Raw genomic sequence first — 15,553 nt, forward strand, 5'->3', positions numbered from 1 at the left:
TGCGTGTTGTAGTGGTGCCAAAGGTTGACACCCCTCCCCACCCCCGTCACCCTTGTGAACTAGTCCTATGGGATAGGGCCCTACATATGCCAGGCACTGGGCTTCACGTGACTCATCCTTCCAGTCCTGCTGACAATCTCACAGGGTGGGTGTTGTTACTATCCCTATTTTACAGACAGAGAAACTGAGGACCAGGAAAGTGACAGTCATCAACCAGGTTGTATGGTAGGGCTGTGGCTGAGCTGTTGGGCTGCAGAATCTGCACCTGACCATCTGCTCACTCAGTTTTTCCCATGAGGAAGCCACGACTGGACTTCCTGTCTTCCTAGTTTAGGGTTTCCTTTCCATCTTTGCTCCCGGATGTGCTATGTGGTGACTGGATGGTGCCCTGCAAACAGGAACAGGAACAAGGTAGGTTGGGTTGGTGCCTCAGTGGTCAGGAGGGCTGCTGTTAGCTCTGTCACTTTGGTCTAGATGACGTAACCTCTCTAGCCTTAGTTTCCCCATCTGCAAAATGGGGTTTACAAGAGCCCCTGTGGGGATGAAACAAGGACCTTGTATGCCTGGAGCTTGGCACAATGCCTCTGTGTTGTGTGCCCTGGAGATGTCAGCTGCTCTTGCTGTTCAGCAAGCATTTATTGAGTACCTGCTATGGGCCAGACACTGTCTGGGTTCTGGTGACCCGGCTCCTGTCCTTGTGGGGCTGAGTCTAGTGGGGCAGTGGGGAGGTAGCATAGATGCCCTGGTGAGAAAAGAGATCATGCAGGGGAGGGGACAGAACCTGGTCCCAGAGGTGCCATGGAGCCAGTGTCTGAAGGAAGAGTCTAGGGCATTGTGTGGGTGTCTGGTGGCAGAGCTGCCCAGGCAGAGGAATCAGCCAGTGCGGGGCTCTGAGGCGGGAATGTGCCTGGAGCTGAGGGAGTAGCAGGGAATGGCAGGGAGGGGACGGGGCCCATAACGCAGGGCTTTCTGGACCACAGGGAGGGGACTGGGTTTCGTCATGAGCTGAAGGAAGCTGGTGCACAGTGTGATCTGACATCAGGGGCAGGAGCAGGGAGACTGGATGGCATTGCCCTGACCCAGGGGACTTGGCCTAAGAACATGAGGATCTGCAGGGGAGAAGGGGATGCCTTTAAGGCAGTGCCACAGGAAAGGGTGGGAAAGAGACAACTCCAAGGAAAGGAGGGGAGACTGTCCTGTCTTATGTGACATTGTGGACTGGGTCTGCTTGGACAGTCCTTTGTAATGTGGCATCCCATCATGCTGGGAGGAACTCTGGGATGGAGGGAAAGGGGACTCATTTGCCCAGAGGCTACTGCCCACTCTCCTGCTTGAAGGAAGGGGAATGCAAGGAGGATGGTTCTGGAATGTTCCAGGTGGGGTAGGGTATGGCCTGCATATTTACCATGTCCTGCCTCTGCCTAGGGGTTCAGTTGGGCCCACTTCGCCCCTGGCACCCACACTGCCTCCTCCTGTCCACACTACACCCTGTTTCACAGAGGAAGAAACCTAGGCCAGGATGTGAGAGGCTCTGCTGCCAAGGTCACACAGCTGGCACACGTCAGGCCCAGCCGTGAGACCCAGGCCACCTGTTACTGCAGTGTAGGACAACACCAAGGAGACCCCCAGGAAGGTGGAGTTTAGAGCTTAGGGTCCCAAAGTTTGAGCAGTTCCCTGTCACCTTTGAAAATGCCGCTTGGCCAACCAGTTGCTTTGGGGCTTTTCAGTACAACTGTTAAGCTACAAGGTAAGTATTTACCTGTTATAAAAGTTAAAATAGGGCCAGCCCATGGCTCACTCAGGAGAGTGTGGTGCTGATAACGCCAGGGACACGGGTTTGGATCCTATATAGGGATGGCCGGTTGGCTCACTGGCTGAGCGTGGTGCTGACAACACCAAGCCAAGGGTTGCGATCCCCTTACTGGTCATCTTTAAAAAATAAATAAATAAATAAATAAATAAATAAATAATAAAGTTACAATAAAGTTATAAAAGACCAGAATTCAAATCATGTTGGAGACTGTAAAACAGAAAGTCTTGGACTGGCCAGTTAGCTCACTTAGTATAGCATGGTGCTGATAACACCAAGGTCAAGGGTTTTAGGATCCCTACCAACTGCCAAAAAAAGAAAAACAAAACAGAAAGTTTTCTAGTCCCACCCCATAGATGATCTCCATCAAGCCTGCCGTCTACACAGGAAGGAAATGTGGGCATGCATAAAAAACCCCAAATTAGAGAGTATCACTCTCCATATATAATCCAGTCTACGCCTTCAGCGCTGTGTCCTGGATTGCTTCCCAGACTAGTTCCCAAGGTTGAGTTAGTCAGTTCCCTGCTGATGGACATTTAGGTCATTAATGGTTTTTTTTTTTTTGGCAGCTGGCTGGTACAGGGATCCAAACCCTTAACCTTGGCGTAATTAGCACCGTGCTCTCACCAACTGAGCTAACCAGCCAGCCCTTCCTTAACGGTTTTCACAGTGAACAGTGCTAGTGCAGGGAGTCGGCTGTCTTTGCAAACCCACTCAGCAGTCAGTCCTGGAATGTGGACATCTGCCAGGCAGCAGCGTGGTGCTGGGCCCCGAGGGGGGCAGGACAGATGCTTAACACCCCTGCCCTCAAGGTGCTGACATCCTAGTTGGGGCTGATAGATAAATAAGCAAATAAATCAGAAAAGCACCACCTAGAGAATGGTGCTGTGTGGAGAATGAAAGTGGAGTGCTGTGGGTTTGGGGGGTGACCAGGGGACAGTTAGGCTTCTCTGAGGAGGTGACATCTGAGCTGAATCTGGAGTGACCACAGGAAATAGTTGGAGGAGAGTCATTCCACGCAGGTGATCAGCAAATGTAAAGGCCCTGAAGCAGGAGCATGTTTGGTCTCTTTGCTGTCCCTTGACCACCAATGTGGCTGGAGAGAGGGAGGGAGGGGGAGGTGCAGGGGATAAGGGCTGGGAGGTTACAGGGTGATTGTTGGAGCACTTTGGAGATCTTGAGGGTTGTGAGCAGAGGAGGGACACGATCTGACATTGTACTGGATTTTACTTTGTATGGGGCCAGTGCTATCTTTGGGACACTGTGGTAAGAAATTTGTTAACCCTCCCATCTCCCCTGTGAGGGAGGTGGCATTATTGCAACTTAACAGACATGGAAACTGAGGCATAAAGAGGCAACCTGCCCTGCACAGCTTGTCCAGAAAGGAATTGGCAGTACCTAGATTCCATCTGGTGTCTGGAGAGTCTTGGAGCCATGGCCACAAATTGCCCTGGGCCGCTTCCTGCTTTTGCTCCCAGCCTGCCTTGTCCCTCCGATGAGATGATACCGATGAGACCGATGAGACCGATGAGACCGTGGAGCAGGTGACATTAAGGCTTGAGTGCCATGGGTGGGGCTTGCTCTGGAAGCTGCAGGATTCCTGAGCAGGGAGGAGCTGCCCAGCTGGGAATGTTGTAAGGGAGCAGTGCCTCGCCATTTAAGGGGTTGTGAGGCTAGGCATGAGACCGAGGCATCTGTCTCCCCTGCCGTCTGAGCCTGTCTTCTCATCTGCAAAATGGCAGGTTTGGTCCTACATTCCACAAGCATTGGTCAGCTACCTCTTCCTGGCTCTGTTGGGTGCTGGGGAGAGAGACGAGAACATGCTGGACACAGGACCCTTACCCCATGCAGCTGCCACTCTAATGGGTTGGTGGGGTGGCAGTGGGGGTCAGGACAGACCACAGCCACATGAACAGTCAGGAATCCAGACGGTGGCAGTTAGAATGGAGTTGGGAATTGAGTAGGGTGTGTGTGTGTTGGGGGAGGGAGAAGAGAGTTGGCCTGGGAGTCTCCAGCCTGCTGTGTGAATGCTGCAGGAAGAGGGTGCCAGGCCGAGGGAGCCATGCGAAGGCCCTGAGGCGCGACTGTGCCTGGTGTGTTTGGGGAATGCGGAGGAGGCCAGTGTGGCTGGAGCAGAGCGTGTGGTGGGGAGAGGGAGCGGGGGCTGGGTGTTCAGGGTGGGCAACAGGGAGGGCTTGGGCTTTTCCCCTGAGTGAGGGGGGCGCCTGTGCTGAGGGTCCAGCTGTGGGATCTCGTGAGTCCTCCCAGCCACGTTCAGGCTGTGGGAAACCGTACCTAAATGTCCCCAGAGTATATGGTGAGGAAGAAGGGATCCAAGGCCAGGGCCCTTGCCGGGCCGGCGCCAGGCTGCCCAGGTGAGGGTGGCCTGGGCTGATTCATCCTCTGCGGCTTATCTGTGTATTTTCTTTCCCCTGGGAAAGCTTCCATTGTTCCTGCACACAGCTGTCCCCACCCTCTTGGGGGCTGGAAGTCAAAGGGCTCCCGGTAGGGCCTTGTGCTGTGTTCAAAAGACAGTAAATAAACAGCCTGGGCTTCTGATCTACGCACAGTACCGCCTCCTGGCCGCACCCTTCCCCCTCTGCTCCCCGCCCCACCTCCCTCTGGGAGTGTCATCCCCTTCCAGGGAGAGATGGCCCATTTTAGAACTCACTCCAGAGGCTCCGGAGTGGGGAAGGGGCCAGGCTACACGACTGGCTGGGCTCTCCGTGGTGGACAGGTAGTGTCTTCCCATCCTACAGATGGCCAAACTAGTGCCCAGAGAGGGGCAGATACCTGGCCAGGGCCTCACAGCCCATGGGGCAGAGCTGTTGGCTCTGACTCCAGAGTCCACGTTCTTGTCTATTCAACAAACATTTGATGAGCACCTGCCATCTGCCAGGCACTGTTCTTGGTGTCAGAGATCCAGTGACCAGGCCAGGTGCCAAAGTCCTGGCTTGTCACAGGACTGGACAGACCTCTGTCAGAGGCCATGTTGGAGAGAGTGGGAAGGGATGTGCTTTTGGGTAGTAGGGGTGCAAACATGGCCTGTAGGGAAGTATTTCTTAGCAGAGGGAACAGCCCCTGCAAAGGCTCAGAGGCCAGAGATGCCAGAGGGATCCCAGAGGCCGAGGGTGCAGGGGGTGGGGCTGTGGGAACCAGTCAAGCTGGGCCTGGTCACTTGGCTAGAGAGAGGGTCAGAGGCAGGGTCTTTGCTTGAGAAAGATACCAGGGGAGTGTGGGAGGATGGCTGGGAAGCCTGGGGCCGGGCCTGGGCTATGTGTGGATAAGAGGCCAGGTACCAATATGACAGAATAGTTAACACTTAATTGAGCATCTACTGTGTGCCATCCCTGCTCTATGCCTTGTGGACACAGCAGGGAAGATCCTGCTCTGGGGAGCTGACATGGGGGGCGGTATGTGTGTGTGTGTATGTGTGAGCCATGACATTTAGAGTGTGCTCATGCTATGGAGAAAAATGAGGCTCAGGAGGAAGGGGCAGGTCAGAGGTGTGAATGGGAATGAGAGAAGTCTCTCGGAGGAGGTGTCATTTCAGCCAGAGCCCTCTGAGGTCAGTGGAGGTACCCCATCTTATTGACCAGGAAACCCAGATGACAGAGTCAGGGAAGCTGGCCCAAGGTTACACAGCATGGAGGTGGCCAAGCAGGGATTGGAACGCAGGGCAGCCTGGCTGCACAGGGGCCGTTGTAGCAGCAACAAAGAGAGAGAAGAGGGGTATGTGGCTCTCAGTCACCTAGAGGGACTTGGTGACCTGTGGAATGTGGGTGTTATCCGGGAGGAGGAAGCAGATGACTGAGACTTCAAAGTCACTTCCAGCTAAGTGCACAGTCAGCGTTCTGGGCAGAGTTGCTTGGGAGGTGGTTTCTGGAAGGCCCAAAAGCACTCCTGCTGCTATGCCCCAGGAAATCCTTTGGGCCAGGCCCCCTTCCCAAGGAGATTTCTGGGGACTGTCTAGGCCGAGGGCAGGTGTTGCCGCCCTTTGCACTCAGCAGTTCGGGAGCTTCTGGAATCAGTTGGATGAGTCTCAGGGCTTCTGGTGCTCCTAGCCTGGAGTGCAAGGCCCCATGTGCCTGCTCTGCCCCAGCCCAGCCTGACCGCCACCTTCTCCTGCATGTGTGCAGAGCTCTCTGGGTTCTCTTGGGCACCCCACTTGCCTCATATTCTTCTGAGGCTGCAGTTGTCTGCTGTGTGTACTGGACACTAGTGGCATCTGAGACGTCACCATTGTCCTCTGTGCCTGGTGCCTCAGACACGCCCAAAGCAGTCACAGGATAGCACAGGCAGACACCAGGGGCTTAAAGCCTGGCCTGGCTTGGCTGGGGAGTCACTGGAGGCTTCTCTATCAGACGTGCAAGGTGAAGGCCAGGTGGCCTGGTGCTCAGACCCCCCCGTGGGTTTCAGTCCATGTTCCTGCCACTTCCAGAAGCCATGTGACCTTGGCCAGGCACCCAACCTCTGGGCCTCAGCTGCATCTGTAAAATGGAGCCAACAGACACATCCCGTTGGCTCTTGTTGTGGTTAAATGAGTTAATCCATGGAAAGTTCTCAGCTCCTTGCTTGGCATACAGTCAGAGCTCAGTTGTTAGCTACTCTATTAAAATAATAATAATAATAATTTCTTGGAATCAGTAATGCATGTGTACAATGCAAAATTCAAAGATGTCCCAGAACATGAAGTGACTCTCTTCCAGCTAGGCCCCAGCCTCCTGGCCTCTATTTTGTTTCCTTTTTGTTTTCTTCAATGGCAAATCACACACACTCTCCTGAACTTGCACACCCAGAAGGAAAGGTGCATGTCAAGAGATAAAAGGCTCTTTCTTTTTTTTGTATGTGGCCACCCAGTGTCATGGATGGGCTGTAATTTATTTAATGAGTCCCCCCTTGCTGGGCTTTAAAGTTCTTTAGATCTGAGCTTTTCTTCTTATTGGGAAACTAACATGATCGTAACAATTCTGTGGGAAAATTTTAATGGAACGTTCACTCTGTGCTTCAGTATCTGAACCTCCATGAGCACGTCCTCCTGGACTTATTTGTATTTGTGACCTTTTTATTTTCTTTCTTTTTTTTTTTGGTGTCTGGCCAGTATAGGCATCCAAACCCTTGACCTTGGTGTTACAAGACCACATTCTAACCAACTGAGCTAACCGGCCAGCCTATTTGTGACCTTTTTCTGAGATTTAATTTAGATACGGTAAATCACACAAATGTTAAGTGTACGCCTTGATTTTTTTTTTTTTTTTTTTTTTTTGGTGGCTGGCCAGACCTTGATTTTTTAACAAATGCAGGTACCCTGGTCACCACTGGACAGATAAGATAGAGGACATCTTCATTATCTCAGGAAGTTCCTTCATGCCCCTTCTAGTCATTCCCCCTAAGGGAACCACCACTCCGATTTCTATCACCAGAGACTAGTTTTGCCGGTTCAAGTTCAAGTCCACCCAATGACTCAGCAAGAGAAACAAGGGCATATGTCTCCAAAAGGCATGTATAAGAATGTTCAGAGCAGCTTTATTCGTCATGGCCCCAAGCTGGGAAGATCCACAGGTCCATCAGATAGTGAATGGACGAACCAGCTGTGGTCCCTCCCTGCAATAGAACACACTCTATCTGACACTGAAAAGGAACACACTTTGGACACATTCAGCAGCATGGAAGTGCCTCACAGACAGGTGCTCATGATTCCATTTACATGCTGCCCCTATGTTGTTTGGTCATTGATATGTTCCACTTGCAACGTTTCAAAAACAGTCATTGAAGGCTGGCTGGTTGGCTGAGTTGGTTAGAGCGTGGTGCCAATAACCCCCAGGTGCGGGCTTCAATCCCCGTATGGGCCAGCTGCCCAAAAAACACAACAGTTATCAAAGGGGTAGGGGTGGGGATTCTTGTGAGGGGCACACGCTGTCACTGCTGCTGGTGGTGATTCTGTGGCAGGGGGGTGCCTGCAGTTTCTGAGATGCTACCTCTCTCATGTGCAGGATGTCAGCCTGTGACCTAGGTGACCTGGGGCTCTGGGAAGTCCAAGGCCAGGGCTACGTGTGGTGCTCACGTAGGTTAAGAGCCCTCTGCCAGCCCCCAGGAGAGCCCGGTGTCCACTGTGTCCACTATGAAGGGGAGACACAGGGATGCCCCCTCTGGATTCTGGTGACCTGTGTGTGGCCTCCTTGCTTTTCTCCTACTCTGCCTCCCGATTCCATGCAGCTTGCTCCTTGTTCCCCTCTTCTTAGAGGACCCTCCCTGATCCCCCCAGTCCCCAAGCCCTCTTACCCCCTAGTGGGTCTTCCTCATACCCACCCTGTTAGAATGTCAGTGCCACTGTCCGCAGCACCTCCAAAGTGCTTGGTAGGCAGTGAGTAATACTAAAGTGAACTTGAGCATGTGACCTTGGCCAAATCATGTGCCTTGTCATCCAAATGGAGGACTGATGGGAGTAGAGCACAGCTCAGTGTCATTGTGAAGTAGGCACATGATGTGAAGTGCACAGTGGGGTAGGCAGGGCCCTTGGGCTCATTGTTGTCCTCAGAAATGTGACATGATGACATGTAGCATCCAGGGTGTGTAGGGTTGACTGTGCCACCCAGGGTTGTGAGAGACGGAATGCAGAGGCAAGGGCTTTGCCCTCCAGGGGCTGGCACATGTCATCAGGGCAGGCCCCCTTTGTCACAGTCCCTCCTGCCCTCCCTGATTCTTCTCTGTCCAGCCTGCCCCCAGGTCATGGCTGTGCATCTCCTATACTGTCTCTGTTCTGTTCAGGGTCTGTGCACTGCCCTTGGTGTCCTGCCATCTTCCCCCTCTCCTGCCCCCGCCACCTTCTGTCTGCCTCTTGGCTCCTGCAGCAGCTAGAGGAGTGTTTTAAAAGCTTGCATTTGTTATATCTGGCTATTCCTAAAGCCCATCACATGGCCTAAAATGACAACCAGCGTCCTCATTATGACCACAGCACCACCCTCCCCCTCTGCCCCTGGACTTGTCCACTCAAGGCTGCTTCTGGAATTTCAGTGCCCACTCTGCTGCTCACTAGCAGTGCCTCCATGGGGACCTTCAGAGTCCTGCTGCCTGTGGAAATCCCCTTGTCTTGCAGGCTGGGCCTCAAGGCCCTCAAGGGCTGGAGCCAACCCATTGTGTGGTCTGTGCAATGTCCCTGTGACCATCCAGGGGAGAATACTATGTAGCGTGGTAGGACAGAACACAGGCTGCTGGAACAGGAACCTCATCTTGCACACTGGATGGCAAGAGTGTATCTCCACCCTCATTCCACCCACTGGGCTAATATGTTCCTGGAGATTCTGATGCCTGGCCCTGGCTGAGAACCAGTGGTTTCCTCTGGGACCCTCCAGGGTCCCCATCAGGAGGTTCCCAACATGGGAGGGCACCCCCTAGCTGGGGAGGGCTGAGGTACCAATGGCACTTGGTTGGGGGACCCAGGATGCTGTCTTGCTATAAGTGAAATATACCTGCCCAGTACCAATTGTCTGTGTTCTGCATGAATTTCAGACAATTCAAACATCCATCTAGGTGCAAACCGTTTTTGAAATTCCCAAGCCTAGAACCTTTTTCCATTTCATGTGAAACAACAAAGAGTCCTTTACAAGGCTGTAATCTTCTCCGAACATGCTGATCCTACTTCAGTGTCCCCCAGACACTTTTGGCTTCTTTTCTCATGGTACAGGGTGGCTTCTGGTCTTCCTACTTGCTGGAATCCAGGTGTATTCAGTGTAAATCAGTGCAGGCTACTTCCTTACATCTAGCCTGAGTATTTCCATTGTGAAATACATCTGGCCGGTAACGGGATCTAAACCCTTGACCTTGGTGTTATAGCACCACGCTCTAACTAACTGAGCTCACTGGCCAGCCCACAGAGGATTTTTTTTTTCTATCTTAAACAGCATTATTGAGTAATTTACATACTATGAAATTCACCCATTTCAAAGCCAGTGATTTTTAGTAAATTTACAGTAAATTTTAGTAAACATTGCCATAAGCCAGTTTTAGAACGTATCCATCACCCCAGAAAGCTCTCTTCCTTCCGTTTGCAGTCAGTCCCTGTGTGCACCCCCAGGCAACCACAGATCTGCCTTCTGACTCTCTCAATTTGTCTTTTTTGGACATGAAACATCATATTTGGTCATCAACTACTTTCCTTTTATTTCACCTTTATGTCATACGTGTGGCATTATATTAATTTAAAACATGTAAGAACTGTATTGCTGTGTTTTGAATGTGGGGGAGGTTGTCCACATACTTGTCAAGGAAACAGCCTGCTGAGTGCTGGGACACAGCCTGCCAATGGGAAATGGTTCTGTTCGCCATGACCTTCAGTCCAGTCCCACCCCTGCCCTCCTGGCCTCAGGACCCTCCAAGACGGAGCATTTCCCAGTGCGCAGCTGGGGTTGGTGTCTTTGCTGAGGTTGCCCAAATTGCAAGACAGAGTTGCTCTACCACGTGTGGTCATACTTCCTGCCCCTGGAGCCGGACGTGTGAGTAATTTCTGTCCCTTTTCCTCCCACAGGGATTTCCTTCCCCGTGGTTCAGGAATTGTCACTCGGCGACCTCTCATTCTGCAGCTCATCTTCTCAAAAACAGGTACAGTGGGGCAGCCCGCAGCTTCAGTGGGAGGTGAACGTGGACATGGGGCCCTGGAGGAGCTGGGGCCTGAGAGTACAATCTTGGGTCCTGTGCTGTCATGTGGCTTTGAATTCATGTGTTCCACTGTTCCACGTGTGTAGGGAAGTTGAAAAACAGCTCAGTGAACACTCACACACCCACCCTGAGAGCCCTCAGCTGTGACCAGGCCACCAGGTGCCACATTTGCTTTCTGTATCGTAGATGACACATTTTTGCTAAACACTTTCAAAATCAGTAGCAGACATTGTGACAGATCAACCCTACATGCTTCAGTGCACCTTCCTGTGCAGTGACAACACTCTCCTACATAGTCACAGAACCATGTTCAAGAAGAGGAATCATCCCTGCGTGTCATCTAACACCCTGTCCACACTCATATGTTGCCAGTTGTTACCCAGATATCGCCTCTGGCTACCTTTGCAGCTGCTCTGATCAATATGCATTGTCATGTTTCCTTCTCTTTTCATTAGAGCAGCATTCCCTCCATTTCTTTCTTAATCATGACATTGACTTTCAGGAGAGGCCCAGCCACTTTAATATAGAATGACCCACGTGTGGATTTTTTTCTGTTCTCTCCTCCCTGGGCTCGGTTTATTTCTGTTCTTCTCATACGAGTATGATATAATGTGAGTGTGTATTCCAGCTTGAAACCCACTCAGGCCTCCTTGGAAAGCATCTTGGGGCCAGACCGAAGCTGGACCTTGGAAAGGGAAGCCCTTGGAGGTGGGGCCTCTCCCCTCCCCTCTCCAGAGCTGGGAGGAGTCTCCTTGCCGCTTCCCACTGACCTGGAATTATCAGCTCCGGTTGGCTCAGCGCTGGGTGTGTCACCTTTTCCTCACTCCCTGTTAAACCTTCCCACGCAGGGAAGGCAGCTGACACACCCCCATTGTACAGACAGGGAAACTGAGGCGTAGCCAGGCTGCCCACCTTTCCAGCAGGCTGTAGATCTGGGCTCCGCACCAGGCGGATCTGCCTTGCGTAGACCCTTTTCTCAGCTGCACCCCGCCCTGCCTTCTCCCCATCCTCTGACTCCGTCCATCCCAGCTCCGGGTGGGCGTGGCTCCAGTGAGAGACGGCAGCGGATTGGTCGAACAGCCCCAGTTTAGTGCGCTCTGCCGTGTCATAGGCCACGGGTGGGCCTGGGCTGCCTCCTCTGGGTTTAGGTGTCCAATCAGCTGTGGGCAGTGGCGGAACTGCGGGTTTCCGATGTTTGCAGGGATCAGATTGTAGTTCTGTTTCTCATTCAGCAGGTTGGGGGCGGGGGCGAGGATGCATTTTGAATGAATTCCCAGGAATGCTGATACTGCTGGCCCCTTGCCACGCTGGGAAACCCTGCCTGGTGGGTGGGGGCTGGGAGCCAAGACTACCCAGGTTCCAATCCCTACTCCTGGGGAGGGGCCGCTGCTCACGGCTGTGCTTCCTGTTTGCATAGTGAAGATAATAGTACAGCCTTGCTGGTTGCAGGGAAATCCACGTTATTTAATGCACGTGCCTGGCACACACCAGGCCCTTACAGAGTGATGCTGTCCCAGTGGCTGTGGTTTTGTGCTTGCTGCTAGCCTGCTTGGGGACAGCTTGCTGGGAGAATATCAGCTGGCTTCCTGCACTGGAACATTGCCAGTTTTGTCATGGTGAGACATAACCATCTTCTCCAGTGGATGTCACCCAGTTAGTCCACTGAGTACTTACTGTGGCTGGGGCACAGCGGTGAAGAGGACCAGAGCTGCTGCCACTACCCAGCAACCTGCCCTCCTTGTGCTCCCTTTAGTGCCAGGAGACAGGTTGGGAGGCTCAGGGGGGTGAGACCAGGAGGGTGATGTGCAGGCCTATCCCTTAGGAGCTGGGAGTGTGTTTGTGTGTAGTGGGGGAGGGTGACCCTAACTGACTGGGTGGTCAGGGCTGGCCTGGGGCTTCTCTGAGAAAGTGACGTTGGAGTTGAGGCTGACAAGAGCATTGGGCTGTGTCGGGGAAGAGAGGACTATTCTTCCTAGCAGAGAGTTAGTGCATAAAAGCCTGATGCCCAGGGTGGCCTGTTGGAGGAACTGAAATTCTTTCGGGGGATGGAGGGAGAGAAGCACATGAAGAACCTTGCAATCTGGGAGCACCAAGAGCAGGGCGCAGTGCCTGACCCAGATGAATGATTAAATCTCTATTCCTGTCACTCCCACCTTACGGAGTAGGGAGTTGAGGCTTCCCGACCACCAGCCTGACGGCCCATGGGAAGGTCTTTAAAGCCCAGTCTTAAGCCCCCTTTTGGGAAATGTGGCCTTATGCCAAGGTGTAGCTTGACCAGATCCCTGTGGCTGCTCTCAGAGGAGGGACTGCAGGCACCAGTGCCAAGGTGGGGCATCTGGGAGGAGGTGGAAGCAGGCATCAGGAGTGGTGGGGGTTGCCAGGGACCTGGTGGCAGCCATGAAGATGGAGACATAGTTGTATTCTGTTGAGCTGGGTTGGGGGCTGTGGCAAGAGAGGGGGCCCCAGGAGTGGCCCTTCCACCCTACTCCTGATCATGGCATTTCCAGTCTCATATTGCTCCAAGCATGTGTCCACTCACTGTGCTGGGCCTCAGCCAGATGCCAGGGAGGTAACGTGAGCACTCCAAAGTAGCCTGGTCCCCCCACGCCCTGGCCTGGTGGGGGCTGCAGACGTGGAGCCGCTGTGGTCAGGCTCAGAGATTGTGAGAGATGGTGCCAGGCTTTGGATCTACCTTGGAGCTGGGGGCCCAGGGAGAACATTCTAGGCAGGGGCAACAATGTGTGCAAAGCTGTGAGGGGAAGCAGCGAGGCTGGGGAGGGGCCAGGAAACAGGTGGGACAGGGCCTGGCAGGCCTGGTGAGGGGTTCAGGCAGTGGGAGCTTGGGTGGCACATGGCACTGGGGGAAACCAGCTCAGCCCACTGGCTACTGTGTGGAAGAGGGACAAGCAGGGACAAGAGCACAGGCTGGGAGTGGGGGACAGGGAGAGGTAAAGAGGTTGGCATGGTGTCAGGCAAGGGGTGTTGAAGGCCTGGCCCAGGTGGTGCTGTGAGGGTGAGAGGCCGGTCCCTGGACTGGGGGAGGTGGTTGTGGCGGTGGGACACCCTGCTAATAGGAGGGAGGAAGATAAGCACATTATGGGACTCTGTGACTGCTGGGCCTTGCAGGGCCCTGTGGGGGATACATGGGGCTGTTTTGATCCTACAGATTAGAAGTTCATCAAGCTGGCTCTCAGTGACCCAGCTCAGAGTCAGGCCGCCACCCATTACTGGCCAGGGTCTCAGGCAAGTGATTTCCCTCCCTGTGCCTCAGTTTCCTCATCTGTTAAATGGGGTGATAGTGGTGCCTCCCTCACGGCCATGGCACCCTGTGTGGCTGTGGCATGGTTTTGTTCTTCTGTGAGATCCAGAGTCCAAAGACCCTCCTCTGATTCCTGCGACACCCAGTGTTGCTCAGCTTCCCCTTGTTCATACTGGACTTAGTGAACCATTACTTTTGACCAGCTTAGTTTAAAATTTATCTAAGACCACAGCTACCAGGAAGTTTGGTGGCCTGTGGCTGAACCCTGCCCTCCTTGGGAACCACCCCTAAGCCTCATAAACCCTGGGTACTGGGAACTGTCCCTATGTACGATGTGGATGATGAGGCCTCCTGAACCCCCCATCCCGACCCAGCCTTGACCTTGACGTGCTCACTGGAGCCAGAGAAGAGATGTGAGGACATGGCTGCAAGGCTTCTCATCGGCCTCCTTCTTGAGGCTCTGTGGCCCTGACAGGGCATGGCCAGTCTCTGGGACCTCACCTACTCCTGGTTCCCAGCTACAGCCCCAGTCTCCCTCCTGATCTTCACGGGCCTTTGTGTTCACTCTGCTCCCTGCCTGAGACATCTTGTGTGGAACACCCTGCCCCGATCTTCCTCCTCCTCCTCCTCTGCTGGGTGACCCCCGCCCCCACCCCATACTGGTCACGTGTTAGGTGAAGGTGACATCATCATGTTCTTGTGTTTTCTTAATGGTCTCTTTCCCCATGAGTGTCAGCCCAGGAGGGCAGGGATGCCATCATCCTGGGTGTACTCTAATGCCTTGTCACCCGGTGAAAAGTAGTGGGGTTATCACAACTGTTCATCCAGCACCTTCCCCTGGTGAGCCTGGCCCTGGCAGGACCCTATCTGTAAACCTGATAGGTTCTGTTTGTAGTCCGTGTCTGGAAAAGGAAGACAAGCTGGCTCAGGTCAGGCTGGGGCCTGGCTGGGATGCCAGCGCAGGCTGTCCCCTTCTCAGTGGCAGTTTGTCCTGGACTGGGAAATGTTCATGAGCTGTCTCGAGTCAGAGAGAGCTTGAAGGCCAAACACACATGGAAAATACCATGTACTGTGTCCCCTTCTTAGTCGGACAAAGGCTCTGACAAGTCCTGCACGAAGGAATTCTGTTTGATCATGTGGTACCCAGGATTTCCTGAGTGTGTCTGAGCTCTGAGTAGTTCCTCCCGGGCATGTTGTCAGTGTGGACTGTGCCTGGTTATTCTGCTCTTTGCTTAGGTGGGGAGCAGAGCACTGAGACCCTTGTGGCAGCCTCCCGAGTTTCCCTAAGAGTGACAGCTAAGCTGCTTGTGGGCTCCCTGTGGAATGTGACTGTACTCTTCCCGGAGCCCCAGCACTGGCTTCTGTGTTGTCCTGTTTCCCTGTGGGGAAACTAAGGTGCTGAGAGAAGGGCCAGAACCCTAAGCTGTGGAGCCATGAGGCACCCTGAGCAAGCCCACCTCCCTCTCTTCTCCTCGTTACCTCCCCAGCTCCTCTTGTGGTGCCCTCCCCAAGCCTGAGGGCCCAGATTGATAGCAGGTTTTCCCAGCAGAACCTTGACATTTTGAAATTCTTAAGAAATGCCAGCAGGTACGTGACCCAGTCTGCCTTTGGGGTTGGGAGGGTCATCTTCTAACTGTGCCTTCGGTCACTGTGGGCCTCTGCAAGCTCCTCTCAAAAAGGAGGGTCCAGGGCTGGCCGGTTAGCTCAGTTGGTTAGAGCATAGCCTTATAACACCAAGATCAAGGGTTTGGATCCCCATACAAGTCAGCCACCAGGAAAAAAAAAAAAAAAGGAGAGTCCGAAGACCATGAGGGAGGCCAGATGTGATG

At 53.4% G+C, this 15,553-nt stretch overlaps 1 protein-coding gene across 10 annotated transcripts in view; it reads left to right on the forward strand.

Moving 5' to 3' along the window:
* DNM2 (dynamin 2) overlaps positions 1-15,553 on the forward strand; it is an 87,267-nt gene that overhangs the window by 21,356 nt on the left and 50,358 nt on the right. For all 10 annotated transcript variants that reach the window (XM_063112964.1, XM_063112958.1, XM_063112961.1 and 7 more), the window contains exon 2: positions 10,335-10,408. In XM_063112964.1, coding sequence (XP_062969034.1) covers positions 10,335-10,408 — 74 coding nt within the window. The remainder of the gene's footprint in view (positions 1-10,334; positions 10,409-15,553) is intronic.

Source organism: Cynocephalus volans, chromosome 10 (genome assembly GCF_027409185.1).
Source record: "Cynocephalus volans isolate mCynVol1 chromosome 10, mCynVol1.pri, whole genome shotgun sequence".
Taxonomy (NCBI): Eukaryota; Metazoa; Chordata; class Mammalia; order Dermoptera; family Cynocephalidae; genus Cynocephalus; species Cynocephalus volans.